Source organism: Tyto alba, unplaced genomic scaffold (assembly GCF_018691265.1).
Source record: "Tyto alba isolate M040663 unplaced genomic scaffold, T.alba_DEE_v4.0 Super-Scaffold_1000006, whole genome shotgun sequence".
In the NCBI taxonomy this organism is placed as follows: Eukaryota; Metazoa; Chordata; class Aves; order Strigiformes; family Tytonidae; genus Tyto; species Tyto alba.
Window position 1 is genome coordinate 28,345,183 of NW_024881272.1, and position 17,134 is coordinate 28,362,316.

The 17,134-nt window shown below is 43.8% G+C and overlaps 1 protein-coding gene and 1 long non-coding RNA gene across 3 annotated transcripts in view; both read left to right on the top strand.

Annotated features, from left to right (window-relative positions):
- The first annotated feature begins 216 nt into the window (after nt 1-216).
- On the top strand, nt 217-7,137 carry CDKN2C (cyclin dependent kinase inhibitor 2C). 2 transcript variants are annotated; one of them, XR_006164727.1, is made up of 2 exons: nt 217-1,190; nt 5,225-5,337. XR_006164727.1 is itself a non-coding variant. In XM_042786235.1 (2 exons), the coding sequence occupies exons 1-2, from the start codon at nt 1,572-1,574 to the stop codon at nt 5,597-5,599; spliced, it is 504 nt and encodes a 167-aa protein (XP_042642169.1). In that variant the 5' UTR covers nt 270-1,571; the 3' UTR covers nt 5,600-7,137. The 2 variants fall into 2 exon arrangements, 1 of the variants encoding a protein (XP_042642169.1); XM_042786235.1 differs by having other exon boundaries at nt 270-1,700; nt 5,225-7,137.
- A 2,498-nt stretch (nt 7,138-9,635) lies between these two features.
- The window catches only part of LOC116965471, a 33,219-nt gene continuing 25,720 nt past the window's right edge, over nt 9,636-17,134 (top strand). Inside the window, exon 1 of the long non-coding RNA XR_004409380.2 lies at nt 9,636-9,902. This is a non-coding gene — a long non-coding RNA (uncharacterized LOC116965471). The remainder of the gene's footprint in view (nt 9,903-17,134) is intronic.

A 17,134-nucleotide genomic window follows, 5' to 3' on the forward strand; every position in this document is an offset into this window, starting at 1 on the left:
TGTGGCGGGGCAGCGCCGTGCCCGGGCTGCACGGCAAGGGGAACGACACAAGGCGTTGCGCTGCTGCGGGGCCGGGGCCGGGGCCTGCGGAGCCGGGGCCTGCGCGGCCGGGGCCGGGGCCGGGGCCGGGGCCGGGGCCGGGGCCGGGGCCGGGGCCGGGGCCGGGGCCGGGGCCGGGGGGCGGGGGCCGCCGCTGCAGGCCTTCCTGCCCGGCCGCGCCGCAACTCCGCCGCGCCTCCTTAAATCTCTGCCGTTAAAATGTGGGCGGGTGTTTCAACTCAAAAAGCGCTCAAATTTTTTTTCTTTTCAAAAAAAGCTGATGAGGTTAAAAAAAAAAAAAAAAAAAGGGGGGGGGAAGGAAAAAAAAAAAAAAAAGAGAGAGAAACCGGCTTCGTGTCTGTAGGAAACAGAAGTAGCGATTGTTTGTGCTTAAAAAAGGGGGAGCGCAAAGTCGCGGGCGGAGGCAGCGACAGCGGACCGGCAAGTGCAGCTTTATTTCGCGAAGTTGAAAGCGGAGGCGAGCGCCCGCTGTCACTGAGCGCCGGGCGGCTGCCGAGAGCCGCCGGGCCGGGGCAGCGGCGGGCACCGGGGCAGCCCCCGCCCGCAGCCCGCCCTCCGCTCCCCGGCAGCGGCGAGAGGCGCGGCTGCCTCCGCGGAGCGCCCGGCGGAGCGCGGCCAGCGACGGCGGGGCCCCGGCGGGCGGCGGACACGGCCCCGCTCCGCGGCTCCTCCGCGCCCTGAGCGCGGGCGGCGGTACGCGGCAGCCGGCCCCAACCCCCTCTTCGCCTTTCCCCCCCCTCCTTCGCTCTCCGCCCCCCCTCCCGCCCCGCTACCGCCGGGCCTGAGGAGCCGCCGCACTCCTGGATGCTCCGGAGCCGCCGGCGGCGGGGGCGGCCGCCGGCCGGGATCGCGCCCGCCCGCTGCGCGGAAGCTGCGCGGGGCCGCGGGAGTGAAGCTGCTGCGGGGAGCCAGAGCGCCGAGGGAGCGAAGCCGGCGGCCCGGCAGCCGCTGCCGCCGCGCCCGGCCCTCCGCGGGCGCGGCTCGTCCTTCCCGTCCCTGCTCGGCCCGGACTAGAGGAGGCGGTGTGGGATGAAAGGGGGGATCCCGAGCGGGAGTTGGATGCACACTGCTACGGAAGACTTTTCCTCGGAGCTGTTGCTGCTAAGTCTCAGATCCCGACTGTGAACAGGGTGGGTTGTCTTCTTCTTCAAAGATCTCAGGTCTGAGTGAGTCTCCGGTGTACGTGTATATATGTTACCTATAACATATATCATATATTGCATAGCTATTAATCTATTACCCCCCGAAAGTGGCCAAAGTCTTTAATAGGAGTTACTCTATATGTGGAAGCAAAGAAATCTTCTTTCAAGTGGAGCTGCAGTTTTGCTGAATAATCACGTGTGAGTTAGGGGCGGGCTCTTGGCAAGGAGGTTTTTTACGAGTATTTACTACAAGGTCTACTCCAGAAGATTAACCATCCCAATCCTTCTGTCAGTCTCCGATGCCATGCCTGGTTAAAAAAAAAAAAAAAAAAATCTCATCTTTTTTCCGATCGTCAGTCACCCTAAAGAATGGCCGAGCCTTCTGGGAACGAGCTGGCGTCCGCGGCTGCCAAGGGGGACCTAGTGCAACTTACTAATTTGTTGCAAAAGAATGTAAACGTCAATGCACAAAATGGATTTGGGAGGACTGCGCTGCAGGTTGGTATCCAGAGAGGGAGAAAATATTTCATCACTGGTACCTACGTGACCCGGGTTTCCAAAAAAGACAACGTTTTAAACAGGCTGGTGGATGAAATTCGAGTGGTTTTTCAAACTCGTTGGATGCCGTATTTTATAACTTTAGTGGCTCCAACTCCCTAAAATGACGTACTTGAAATAAAACTGGTCAAAACCATTATTTCAGTCGGGGATCACCCTCAATGTCAAACGGGCTACGAGTTTGCTAATATTTTGTAACTTCGTGGGGAGGAGGCAAGGAATGAAAGAGCTGAGATGAAAAGAAATCAGCTTAGGTGAGCAGGATTTCATAGCAGGTCTGTAAACACAAATGTGCTGTTCTCTGAAGCTTAGGATTTGTCCTTTTTTCCTCCTTTTTTTTTTTTTTTTTTCCTGCAATATGCTTTTAGAGCGGGACTTGTCTCTGTTCTGGGGTGTGCTGTAGATGGTACTTTTCCTTTATAAGCTGTTTGTGAGGAATGACCTTTCTCATTGGGAAGCATGCTGCTCACAACCGAGGACCTTCGACGCACATTAAGAGTTAGCCCTACGACTTAGGGTTCCAGCTGAATCACTTGCTTTTTCATTCATAATTAAGGCTTAAAATTGTGCTTTTTTAGATCGGCTATCACAGCGCTGGTTCCAGCTATTTCCTTTCTGATCGTATAGGGTGCTCTGTCCTAATTTTTAAGTGTGTGGCTGTGCAGGCAGGAGTTGGAACTCGTCCAACTGCTTACTATTGGAGCTGATGAAAGATTTTGCTTTTAATAATATCAGATAATGATGGCGAAAAGGCTAGGGTACTTACCGAATACTGAAAGAAGTGATTTATAAATCCGGAGGAAAAAATGTGTGGTTATCTGTACTTAAGGTATAAGTAATGAAATGTGGAAGTGGAGCTATAGGTCTTTTTAATTTCATACATTAGAAAAATTGTTTCTTAACTCCTCTCCCCCCCCACACACACACACCCGAAACCGTGATAATAATTTCTGAAACTGACTTTTTAAACAGCATAGAGCCTGCGAATGAACTCGAGATATTTACAGCTTTTTGGCTTAGCTTCAAAATGTTAGAGCTGGAAAATAAGCACCTCTTGCTAAAAAAGCAGGAATGACCCTTTTTTGACAATTTTGCTGAAGCTAGAGATCTGTGAGCTCCTCTCTGTCCTGTTAGCACCTAAATAGGGCATCGCATGGCACTGCAGGCACTTGCAGTAACTTTTAAGAGAGTGAAAGGATTTAAATTAAAAACTTACACAAACTAACTTCTTTAAGAAAGCAGGAAACATTTAGCCAGCTGGTTTATCCTGGGGACGAGGGCTGAAGACCGATTTATCCTACAGTATTTTTTATTTTTTTTCAATCTAAAAGCAGTTAACTGTCCGTATCTTGAATTAAGGCATATTTTACACAATGACATTGCAGCCAGCTATATTAAGCATGCATCCATGTCCTAACAATATTTCTTATCGCTGCCTAATCATAACTGAGTTAATGAACCACAACAAAAATCAAAACAGGAGAATCTGTCGACTTATTTTCAATATGTATCATCCTGAAATGTGCTGTGGGTGCGTGACCACGCTCGAAAGAGCTCTCTGTCAGTGCACTCTTCACAGTCGAGATAATCTCTCCATAATCTCTCTCTCAATTAAAATGGAGAGAATGCTCCTATGTTAATATCAATTAATTTATATTTTTACTCTGCATTTATGTGTAATTAAACAACTGCTCAGCTTGTCTTGTTCTGTACTTTTTATTTCTGATGAAGTGTACCTATGCAGGCCTCAATACATGTCCTGTCCTTATGCTCTTCATCAGATTTATTCAATTAATGCTTTCTCCTTCTTTGCCTCCCTCCCCCCAAGTGAAACTTTGCAAAATAAAGGGCATTTGGTGTACAGTTCCAGCCCATGTCCCAACAGCATCACCTTTTATATGATTTTTCTTCCCCCTGCATCTTTAACTGAAGCTTTCAGTCCCCTAGCCTGAACACAGAAAATTCCCACTTAAACCAAATATATGTTTTGAATTCACAAATAATACAGCTTGGGCTCTCAAAAAGAGATCAAAATGCCCAGATTTTACTAAAGAAAGAGAAATTACAATGCTCTTGTTTTCTTTTACATCGCTTCCATCTCTAGTCAGAAGTGAAAGAAATGGCACATGCGAAGCTGGAAGCCTTGGGGCACAGAGAAATCTCTTTCCCTGAATCCCAGCCTGTCTTATCTGCACTTTTGCTCTTGCCTGTAGATATAATACACCGAGCTGCTTTACGGTCCAAACACTGCAGTAATTATGTTTATTATAGCTTGATTTTCTTAAAAAGCCTAATACATATTTTTTACCAGGAGAGTTTTTCAGCAAATCCCTTGTAGAAATTGTACATTATGCTAAATTTAATGCACTGTAATGCTCCTTTATGCAGATAATTTTTTTTTTTTTAACTAAGATTTTCAAATTAATGTGTGGACGTTTCTAAGGGAAAAATTTTTTTTTTTTCGAATTTGACATCTACAATGAGACTAGTGACAAGAACAGGAAAATTCTGCCTGTAGGCTGGAGATTATACATTACCATGTTAATTTTTTGAAAGTCTTGGTGCAAGCAAAAAATTAGGAATTTAGGGGAAATCAGTGCAAGCTGTTAAGTCCCAAATAAGATAGATTTGCGTTCTAATTATGATAGTTTTATGACGCAATTGAGAAAATTCAAATAAGCTTTTTTTTTTTCCTGAGAGAAACAGTCAGAAAATCTAATTATTGTTGTTGATTTTTTTAAAAAAGGGACGTTTTTAACAACCAAATATAGCCACAGATTACTTAGAGTGAAATTATGAAAGTATAATATAATATACTTGTTTTAGAAGAAAACTTCTGGAACTTTGAAACATTCCTTTTAACTTCTCCTTTTTGGGTGACATAATGAAACACAAATATTGGGGAGAAAAATTTCTTCTAGCATTTATTTTTCTTAGCAGACAGAGCTATGGTACAGTCCAAATATTTGTTTTATGATAATGCACAGACAATGTAAACACCTGAAAGCTTATAAAAACACATTCTGCATTTGCTGTTGCTGAGGTAAAATATCTGTTCCTCAGAGACCCTATATTTGATGTTTAAATAGATTAAACAGTAATGCAAAGGTGTCTCAATACTTAGGCAAATAAAACCGAACCATACTTACTTTTCATATGTTAAGAAACTGAGATAACCCACGTCAAAAAAAAAAAAAATTGTTGTATCCCCATTCTACACCACCTATTTCAGACATTAATCTCTCTGAGACAGAAAGCCATTATCACCATCTTTCACAACTTCACCGAGTTTAATAAAAAATACTAGAAAAATAGGTGTCTCATTGGTTTTACAATGGGGCTCTTCTCTCTGGTTTAAGTGAGGATTGAGCCGTGGCAAAACCCAGAGTTAAGAAATGAGGTTCTAAGCCCAGTGCTGGAGCAAGTACCCCCCACGGTATTCAACTCTTCTTTTTCTTTCTTAGGTAATGAAACTCGGGAACCCTGAAATCGCCAGGAGGTTGCTCGTTAGCGGTGCAAACCCCAACCTGAAAGACAGTACTGGCTTCGCTGTAATTCATGATGTAGCCAGAGAGGGTTTTCTGGACACTTTGCAGACTCTGCTGGAGTTTAAAGCTGATGTTAACATTGAGGATAACGATGGCAACCTGCCCTTGCACTTGGCGGCCCGGGAGGGGCACGTGCGGGTGGTGGAGCTGCTGCTGGGCCATGCAGAGTGCAAGGTGGGCCACCAGAACAAGCGGGGGGCCACCGCCTACGACCTGGCCAAGCTCTACAAGAGATCCGCCGTGGTGAAGCTCTTGGAGGACAGCAGCTTCTTCCCTGCAGCCATGAATTAAACCGTGATTTAAACCCAAGGCATCTGCGCTCTCCTTTGGACACTACGGCTTTCAGCCACCCTTTCCCCTCACCCCCCCCCCTTTTTTTTTTTTTCTTCTCCCTCCTTTTTAATAACATTTGTTGCTACCTTACTTCTGTCATTTTTCTTGAACAGCTGTTAGCATAAGTCTCAAGAAAATCTAGAGGTGGGTTTCTAGACAATGGATATGTTTTAAATCCACACTCCCAGTGATTTCTTACACCTGCCATTTACGAAGGACTCATAGACTCAGCCATGTATATGTTGGTCGCTCATTCCTAGTTTTCCAGTATCAAGTTTTGCAATTTATATTAGGCCATTCATATTAAGTCACGAGAGCTACATAGTCACATGCTTAATGTTGCTGGACTTTTAAGAAGAGGAAATAGTTTGCTGTGATTTCTCCCACCTCTCAACGCCCCTCCCCCTCCCTTCGGTCAGGATTTTTTAAGTCCTGTTTTGGATTAAAACAGCCTTTTAAGGGGTAACCTGCAACTCCCTCCTCAGACAGAGCCTGGAGTCAAAGGCTGCTTGGCCTGAGGACAGAGGATGGCGCTTAGAGGCTTTGGGAAATAGCTGCATTTTGACATTAACAGGAGCTTGTAGAAGTAGGTCACTTACTTTCTAAATGTAGATGACACTTTTCCCCTTTGTGTATTTAAACTTTCACCAAGCTGGTTTTGTATTTAGTTACCAGAAACAGTGTAAGTGGTATTTTTTTGATTGCCAGAGGTTTTAAACAGCTCAGCTCAGTAGTTTGTATTTACTGTGCACTGAACAGGATGCTTTTTCTAGTTTCAAAACAAGCAGCAATGAACCATTGTCAGAGGCAAGAGGACATGAAGGCTGCAATACAACAAGTTTTCTGGTCGCTTCATAAGCTGAGTGCAGTTTAGATGCTCCTTAAGAAATATTTACTTTCCACCAACTATTCTGTTTTGCCTGGAAATAAACCATTTTAATGATAGATGCATCTCGCAAGACAGGAATATTTGAATACAGTAACATTTAGGAAGAAGCACATTTGATATTCGGGAAGTTATGTTATCACTTGCACTTAAAATGCAATTTAACCATTGAAAATTTTCCACTGCAATACAGCTGAGAGTATTCATCGGACTCGAACTTATTTACCTCTCCAGCTGCAACAGGAGCTAATGATGCCCAGCACCATATCAGAGAGAGTTTAGTGTGAAACTTTTAACATTTGCACAGGATCTAGTTGTTGGACAGATGGACAGTTTAAAGTTCTTTAATTTGAGTAGTCTAAATTTTAATTGTACAAAATATAAGGTTTTAAATCAATGTAAAAATAATAGTACTTATAATAGCACTTAAAAGAGGAGGGGGGATGTACATTAGTTTAGATTTTAACTCTTAAAAAAAAAAATTAGCCCCACAAAATCAGTTACTACCGTTTTGAAGTAAAAAGTAATTTGCTGAAACTGTCTGTCACGTTTACTATATGCTCTGTCACACTGCTGTGTTTTCTGATTAAAAACCTCTGTGAAATACGAAGTTTTTCGCGCTTTTGTTATCATTTTTTGTTCACAAGGGATCTAGAGATAATTAATCCAAGCAGCACGGCACATAGGATGCATGATTGGGGAAATAACCCGCAAAATACCTGGTATAAAGAGCACTGAAAAGCATCTGAAATATTAAAACCGAACAACGTAATCCGCAGGTCCCTGAGGTGTAGTGGCCCAAGCCACTCTCTGTCGCTATCCGTCTTCCTTTCCTCGTGTCCTGGAGGATGCTCCAAGCTTTATTCTTCTCCACAGCTAGTGCCCTGCACCCTCCTCCTAAAGTAGAAATCCGCGCTGCCACCAGGATTTCTCCCATTTGCTGCTCCAGCAGAGGTGAACCCCGAAAGGTAACATTCCTCTTTCTCACGTATTTTTCACCGGTGCTACTAAAAAAACCTCATCCCAGTCGCGTTTAGAGCTTCATCAGCATCTAATTTACGCTAGGACGCAGTTTAAGTAGTAGCTTAATAAACCAACTGCTTTTCTGAGAAAAATGCCCCGCCTAGTCAGAAATAGCGGCTTTTATGGCATGCCAGAAGTCCACGTTTAAAGCCAGGACGTGTTACACCATGGCCATGCCTATAGCGTCAGCGGGTGAGTCACGGGCGATACGAAGTCAGGTTTAAAGGTGCATTTTATTGGCTTTTACTGCTGCATTTTCTCTGTAAGCCACTCCATTAATCAGAAACAATGTTATAAATTGAAATTCCTAGTTAGATACTTTGAAAGAGAAAATTACTCTCTGTTGCCTCGGGAAGTTAATAGTTACTTAAAACAAAGAAAAAAGCCTCTGGGAAACCAAAGAAATAAATCGGCTGATGGGTTACGTGCACCTCCCAGGGTTTGCAGGTGATAAAACGTGCCTTAGCTGATGGGGTGCGCGGGGGCTCAGCTTTCCTGCAGAAGTTTTTACATTTACAGACCGAGGAGAAAATAATATAAAGCAAGTCCTATTAATAGGGAATCCCTATGCAGAAAAGTCTTCTAATATGTGGTTTCAGAAATTACTTTTGTGATTTTTTCCCTAGTCGTCTGGGAAGATCAAAAATTCCAGTTTTACAAATTCTCATTTGTGAAAAATATTTACCCGGAGACGCAAAACTGCAGCGTGTGAGATGGAACGAAATATTTTTGAGAGCTTTTATTGAGACATAAACCAGCCGAAAAGTAAGTCTCCCAGGCAGGAGCAGAGATTGTCCTGCGGCAGCCCAGGAATAGTCAATAAACAATACAGCATCGAGATGAGCTGTATAAATAGAAACAAATACAGGAAGCACAGAAAAATGTGAAGAAACAGAGTATGAAATGTGGCTGTACCAAGATTCATGCTGACCAGGCTGCTTGAGAATACAGCTGTGGGGAAAGAGCCCTCTCCCCTATTTCAGTTACACGGATGAGCAAAGCTGTTACACTTGACCTTTGTTTCTAAATCATCCTCGGCATAGCGGCGGGGGCTGCCGAATTCCCTGGGGAAAGGGGCAGATCCTGGCGGGATCCCCCGGGGAAGGGGCAGAGTTGCATCTGCGGCTGCAGCACCGAGAGAGGGTGAAAGAGCCGCTCTGTGGTTGAGGGGGGAGAGGTGCCCGGCTAAGGCAGGCACGTAAAGCTGGCCCTGCACTTACACAGGGGAGCGTAAATTCGAAGGTATTTGAAGGTGAATCCAGCTCAGTCGCCAGTGCAATAAATGACTGCACACTGAAGTACACGGAGAGACTTACTTTCCAGTTTTCAGTGTGTGCAGAGGAATTAAATCAACGCTTTCTTCCATGGTGGGATAAGAAATTAGCTTCGTAGGACATGCCATTGCATTGTTCACATGAAGAAAGAGTTAAACCAGTAGAAACCCACCACTTTTTAGCTTTTGAAAGAAAGAAAAGAGTCTCTTCTATAAATGTACCTGGCAATTCACTGGGTAGCCAGAAGCAGCCGTACATTATTATCTACTTACTAAAGTGCTGAAATTCCCTCGAAAAAGCCAAGGGAGGAAAGCTTCTGGATTTATTTGTGAGGACTGTTATACTGTGCATGAAGGGGGGGGGCGGGGGGAGAAGGGAGGGGAAGGGGGGGGGGGGGAGAAGGGAGGGGGAGAGGAAAAATAAAAAAAAAAAAAAAAAAGAAGAAGGCAAGCGAGAAAGAAAGAAAGATTTCTCACCGAGTCTGAGCAAAGCCTGCCCCAAAACACATGCATTCAAAATGTCGGTGCTCCCGGAGGGCTCCGCCGGGATCCCCGGGGAGGCGGGAGGGCCGGGGCCGGCGGAGGTGCGGGGCAGGTCGGGCGGCCCCGGGCGCGGGGCTGGGAGCGGGGCCGCCGGGCGGGGGGGGGGGCGCCCGGCTCCGAAACCGTTAGGTTGTCTTCTACGGTTCCTCTCCCCTTTCTCTTCCTGTCCAAATATTTTTAAATTTACGCGCCTTAAATAACAGTCTGATTTTATTTATTTAGTTTCCTCCGCGGGCTCGGCCGCCGCTTCGCCTCGGCCCCCCGCCGTCAGCGGCCCCGGGGGCGGCCGCGGCCCCGCGCAGCGCTCCGCGCCTGGCCGCGGCCCCGCCAGCGACCCCCGCCGCCCCCTCGCCGCCGCATTTCTTCGCATCTTGCACTGCGCCCTTTTTATTTTCCCCCCTTCTTCTCCTTTTTTTTTTTTTTTTTTTTTTTTTTTTTTTTTTCCCCTCCCTTTCCTCCCTCCCTCTCCCCGCAGCCGGGACCGGAGCGGAGCCTCTTCAGCACAACCCTGATGCCTTCGCAGCCCCGCAGCCGCAGTGAGTACAGAAAAAGGACCCGCGTCTTTGCCGGGGGGATGTTTATGACACATATTTGTGGCCGCCGCTCGGGCTGCGGCGCTCCCGCTGCAGCTCGGGGCTCTCCTCCACCCCCTACACCTTCCCCCCTCAGATTTCAGGGATGCAGAAGCATCTTCTCCCAGCGCAGCCCACGCAGAAGACAAAAAGAAGCAGGTTTGTCTCCAGGTTTCCCTAAAAAAAAATGGGAAGCAAGGTGTATCTCCCAGCGAGAGCTTTTCATGACCTTTTGTTACATTTCAAAATTACAGACAGGCAAAAAAGGCGGGGGTGGGGGGGGGCGGGAAGGAATCCACGCTTCTTGGTTTCTGTGTCACAGAGGTAGGAAATGATCTTCAAATGCAAACTCCATAGCACATTTCTGATAGCCAGGCGGGCCAGGTCTTGCTTTGCGGACCCAAATTACAGAGCATCACTCTAAAAAAATTAACTTCTGCCATGGCACTGAGTGGTAAGATGGCTTCTTGCATTTTGAAGAAGCACTAAGCACAAATCACCAGGGACATTTTACAGTGCTAAAGGTTACTGCTTGTCATTTTGCACTTTTCCCCAGAACGTTTGAATTACCTTTCAGCACAGTATCAGTTATAATTGTGCGAAGTTCATCTTAAGGAACTACGAGGAAGAGAACTCTTCTGTGTTGGATACTTCAGAATAACCCTGACCTTTCATTAGGGCTTATCCTAAAAGATAAGTCATACAGGGAAAGCAGGGAATTGGGCAAGGCACCTGCAAAAACATAAATGAAATGTCTCTACTTCTAAACTAGTGTTAAAATGGCTCCTGAATCCTACAAAACAAGAGACACCGAGGAGCTAAAAGACAAAATCTAGAGCTCGCTGGCAAAATTCAGTTTGACACACACAGGACCTTGAGTTAATTTCCTCAGCCCAAGATGCATTTTCTGCCGTTAGTCCAATCAGCACTGCTGAAACTCAAACTGCCAAAAAGGGTAAATTCCCTCTGAAAGAAACTGAATCAGCCAAAAGTATAATCAGCTTTTCAGGGAAGTATAAGACCACTGAACCATGTTTCCAGTTGCATTTCTTTGTTCCTCTGTAACTGCTTTCCGATATTTGTAGAAGTAATTAGGAGGGCCACTGGTATTTATTGGTATTTTAAATAAAAATGCTTCATTCTGTGTAGGAAGCATGAAACATTTTGCTTCACAGTGCAGCCACTAAAAGGTTAAAGTCAATTCAGAGCTCCTGGTGAAAGTTTTCCTTCAGCAGATAGTGCCTGTCAAGATGGTCTTTTTTCTCTGGTTACACCCCAAGAGCAGGAAACTGGGCAGCATTAATATGGCAACACAGCCCTCTTCACTGCTCAATATTAAGATTATTATCAACACAATGATATTTTAATGAACACTTTTATACACAGAGCTAATGAATGTTTAAAGGAAAAGATACTCACACAGCACAAACCACAATAAAATGCGATGCCCTGTAGGAACAGTGAGTATTCAAAAGCTTGTCAGGGTTTGACCCTAATGAAACACAAGACCAGTGCTGGGTACACATTGCATTTATATGCAGAGTATACTGCAGGCCGGAATAAGGGCTTCTGCTAAAGTTAATTGTAATTTTTCTGGTGAGAGAGGATGGCATGTTTAGGCCTTAAGTTATTAACATCTATTCTGATGGAAATAGGGACATTTGGATACACTTTGTCAAATCAGAAAGAGTGCTTTCTGCTTCAGACATGCTACCATCAGGTGATGTAGCACCATTTGAGTATCTGCACTTCCAAAGGAGGCATGCCAGGATGGGAGCATATTGATTGGTCACGAACTTTCCCTTCTATTTAGTGACACTGGAGAATAGGCAGAGAAGATTTTCAGAGCACACTAGCCAGCATACCAGCAGGCCTGGAAACCGAGCTGTTAATTGTAAATATTTCCTACAGAACGGATTTTTTAAAATTTTCTGAAAGGAGAAGTACACTCTGCTAGAAAAAGCAGCTTTATATCTGGACATACAATAGTCCTTGAGGGTGTGACTGTAGGTGCACAAACAAAGCTGTATTTAATCTCTCTAAGCGAATTTTATAGAGAACATCTGTGAAAGAGAAAAGTGTATTTGTTTTATGAGCACTGTAATTTTTAACAATATCACCTCCTTGCACCAACATAGATGCTCTAAATAGTGTGATGTCTGTGGATTTTTCAGATGTAATTTGTTTTAGCTCGTGCAAAATAAGGGCTAAAGGCAAAAATCTGTGCTACACTATGATACATTGACAGTATTCACAATCCAGTGCTGTATGAGTATATTGGAGTGAACAACAACTTCCCTCCTGTACGAGCATTTTAATTTATAGAAACATATTGTTTTGTGTAAAGAAGGTAGTAGATAATTAACTGTATTCATTTAATCTAATTATAGGCCTCTGAGGCAAAAAAACTGACACTTTTCATTGTGGTAAATTCAGAGAAGTTAATTGAAAAAACATTGCAGCCACGAGGCATAACATGCCCATCGTATATTTGATACTAATTCTTTTCTCAAAAATGGGATGAATCTGATGCTCGCTAGAGATAAGGATTACTGTTACTCACATGAGTAAGGCAAAGTCTGGAGAAACTCGTTATGCAATGCTGCAGTGCATTTGCACTGCAATATCTCTGAAATTCCGGAGCTAACCACAGACAACTTAATTTGCCAAATTGCGAGATGGTTTTGTAATGTACACAAGTATCTCTTACGAATTAAGAAAAGATTGAATGTATTTTTAGCTGGGACGTAGGTCAGAATTTGAACAGAGATCTGCTTCAAGAAGCAATAGGTCAATGTATCAACTCTTAGCTCTGTTTAATCTGTAGGAGGAATCAAGTAGTAACAGCAGTCTTACACCTAGGAGTTGTTATTAGGAGTGTAATTTGTGTTTTTAAGCTATCAGTGTGACAAACAAATAAATAGACAGCAAATCAATGCTTGCAAATCCCAAGTGTATACAAATAAATGTATGTCAGACTATTTGCAGTTTCAGAGTAATTTTCCCTCACCTGATACACACCAACAACTTAATCTTCTGACAGCAGTGCTACTTTCATTCTCAAAAGGAAAGTAAAGCAGCTCAGCTCTGCAAGGCTTGCCTTCCAGCTGACAGAGAACATAACAGACCAAACGTGCTGGTTGTGGGGAAGCATTTGCCATTTATGTTAAAGAATGTCCAGCTTGCAAGCTGAATCATCATGTTAGAGGCAGATATCACCATTTCCCCCTGCTTTATCGCTGGAAGAGTGTAACTCTGATGTCTCTGCAGCTCTAGCAGTGCCATGGGGCCGGACGCCTCCCACTCCACCTCCAGCTCCGCACTCCCTGGCTCTGGCCCGAGTGACCTCCATTCCTGCTCTGCCCGTGGGCACACAGGGGCCACCCAGCACACCCAGCCCTCTCCACCTCTCTCTTCCCGTGTCTTCCAGGTGGTGTTCCTAGCTGGTGGGAGAAAAAATTGAAAAGGCAGTGCTGCTCATCCCTGTGATGAAGTGTGCCTAAATACTGTGGTGATGGTGCAAGCCCTCTTAGATGACAAAGACCCACAATGAAAGGCCATCAAGTTAAGTGCAGGGCCTTGCTTTGCTCTGCCAGTGAGAGGCATTGTTGGCAGCCCTGCCTATAATTTTTAAATTACTTAAAATCTTTTAAAGGGTATTTTGCAGAAATATTTTTTTTTTACTGTGGTTAAAAAAGCAGCATATTGCACGTTAGGCATTTCAAATTTTGGTTAATGAAGTCAGAGGAAGCCTGAAAAGTAAAGACATAGTGACATGCGGTCACCTTAACTCTGGAGCTCTGGCTCAAGAGATCCAGAATATTTGATAAAGCAGGTCTCTAACAAGAAAAAAAGTGTGGCTATAGATGCTAGCCATACCTGATTCCTATTCCTATACCATTACAGATAAATCACAATTTGCATAGATATTTGACTCAAAAAATCAGCCTATTCTATGAGTTCAGTCTGCATTCACACTCTTTCTCTCCCTCGATGCTCTTAACTAATTTTCGTTTTGCCTGGCTCCTGCCTTCTCTTTCCCCTCTGTTCTGTTTTCTGGCAAATACCAGCTCTTGCTCTTCGACACTTTGTTTATCCATCCCTCCATTCCCTGGCTCCTGCCTTCTTGCACTCTTCATGCTCTATTTCAATCTCCTAGTTTCCTTTCCTTCATCAGCATCTCCACCCTCTTATTTTTTCTTAATTATTTTCCCTGGTATCTTATCTTTATCTCCATTACGCTTATTAACCCCCTTACCTAATATATCATAACCTTTCCCCATTGCCTAGCAGAATCTCATTAGGTATATATGTATAGCCTTTTTTTTTTTTTTCCCAGTCATGAAGAACTGCTTACACAACTGGTTACTGACCATGATATCCTAGTTGTCCGAGGAGAAGTCCTAGCACTGGTCAGTAATAGTTGTCTCCCTGGCACCTACCGCCCTCATCTCCTCCTTCTGCCTCTCGCTTTTTGCTCCCTCCCATGCTCTGCCGGTTACAGGCCTCCTCCCAAACTCTTTCATCTTCATGACAGCCATCCTCCTTTTCTCACTGCCTCAGCAGCAACAGAAGAGAGGGAAGATGATGCACATCGGAGGGGTACCCAGATCTCACTTAGGAATGCAGGAGGAGAAATTGCAGAGCAATGTTGCTTGGTCCCCACTGCCTCAGGCAAAGAGCATACACGGCTGCTCTGCAAAAAAGCTGCACGTGGTGCCTGCACACCGCACAGCAGCCGAACACAGAACAGGCTCCGTCAGCACAGGCTGATCTTTGGAAAATTTAGCTGCCAAAAGCTAACAATTCTTAACTGATCACGTGCAAACTGAGATTTTATGGAGTCTCATAACTTTGTTACATTTGGATGCACATCTGTGAAACCACGGCAATGGTGCTGCCAAATTCCAACTTGCTGCTCAAAAGGTACATGGATGAAACTAGACCAGTGACGGTGTTCCATTTCAAATTCCTTCTGTAGAGAAGTGGGGATACTGACACTTCTGAATGAAGCAACCATGTTATTATTTTTTAATATGGGCAAAATATTTTTTTAACCTTGTTCTTGAAAATTACTACAGTGGTTTAGCTGGAAACTGCCAAAAATTAAACCTGGGGCAGATGCTTGGCTTGGAAAATACCAGCCCAAACAGTTACAAGCAACTGAAAACAAGATGTTATTATGAAGCACTGGACAAGATTAAGCAGAGCAGTTCCACAACTTTGGCCTAAATGTGGAAGATTTTTAAGTGACCTGTAATGAATTTCTTAATAACAACTTTGTTGAAATAAGCAGAATTCAGTCAGATTTCACATTTCTGGGTGAAGACATTTCCTCTCAAAATAAAGGTTATGATCCAGAGTGCTGTGATGTGAAGAGGGAGAGGGAGGAATGGACTGGGATTAAGACTGGGAGCATTGGGACTGAAGGGCTGGAGCAGTTTCTTTGGCAACAAAAATAACTTGAAAGATCTACAGAAGTGCAGAAATAAATGATCAAAAAGTATTCTACTGAGATGAAACTTTACGGAGACAGCAGAGGGAAGGCAGTGGGGGAAAGGCATAATTTCTGGTGGGACAACATCAAAGCAACAGAAAGGGAAGTCCAAGTATTTTGTTAGCTCTGGGGCTTATAAATACCCTGGCTCCACTTTGCATGTGCTGATGGATTAAACCCACGGAGTAAAGCAGGTGCCCTCGTCCCCACACCCTCATTAGTGCAGTTTGCCATCACAGGCCTCAGGGAAAGCATAATCTATCAGCCCCTACAGGTGCTCCACCTCTTCCATAGTCGACTGTTTGCCTTCACACACCAAACTGAAAACTAAGGCAGTCTGGGAGCTGCTCTGTATGTTGAAACTTCCCTTTTGTGGCAATGGCGATGTATGTCAGAGCAGCAGGTCAGACAGCTGAAGAAATTACCTGTTTCAGTCCTCTGACTTAAACGCTTCACTGCCTCCCTGCTAGAGATTTCAAGAGTAGGTTCACTGCAACAGTTGCAGCAATTATCACAGAATGCTATTTTGCATTAAAATTGTCATTCCATTTTTCTGCTATGGATGAAAGTAAGAGAGTCACAGAATTCCTTTCTAATATACAGTGAACTGCCTGTTAATTTGCAAGTACATTAATTACTGTCTGTAAAATTAATACTTTTAAATTCTTTTAGCAGATCTAATGGATGGTCTGTCACTTGACTCTACGTTTGCCTAAAAGCCATGTTCTAGCTTGAAAAGTAATTAATTCAGGAAGTCCTGTGGCCTTTGTTTTGCAGGAAGTCAGATGAGGTGAAAATGGTGGTCCCTCTGGCCATTTCATCTCTATCAGTCTCTGTTTGTCTAGGATTTTAACAGCAAAATTACACTAATGCTGTAAACTTTCTGTGCAGTTAAAATATTCTGAAATATCTTGCATAGCCTATGTTTGAAGAAGTTTCGTTGCATTTAAGCAAAATGCTTTATGTTAATGATCATGATTATATAAATTATGGTCAAAATGGTGACCTGTGATAACACTGCGTGAAATTAAAACTACTTTAATTAAAAAAACAAACAAAAAAAGTGTCTTCATGAACACAAAGTTGAAAATTCTTCCTGGGTGCTGTTGCTTGGCATACAAGTTATTTTGCTTTTCTTAAAAGCGCATGCGTTTAACATGTTTAGATTTCTTTTCAGGTTTAATATTAAGCCTGAGTTGGCAGTGCTTAGTTCTGGGACCACTGCAACATTTACATAATGTACCTTACTCTTAATAGTGTTTTATGCTCAGCACCTTCTTCCACTTTATACAGTTTCACCTTTTTTTTTTTAGCAGGAAAAATGAGGTTTAAGGATAGCAGAAAAATTGGCCTGACAACATGATCTCATGAACCACAAAGCAGCCTTCAAAGAGAAAAAGTAGCAGGAAGTTCTTTCATACCAGGTATTAAAAATAGACTGCACCAAGTCCTGGAATGCACACAGCAGTTATGTAACGATTTTTCAGTGACATGCATTAGGAAATATTCTCAGTAAAGGTTTTTCCTTCATAACACCCAGTTTACTTCTCTGAAGTTTGGAAATTCTTCATATGGATGCTTCTAAGAAGTCTAAAATGATAATGTTCATTTGAATAACCTATCAGTTAGCAAGCCACATAATGACACCATCTAATGATACAACTGAAGTATCTGAATTTAATATACCATTTTCGTAATG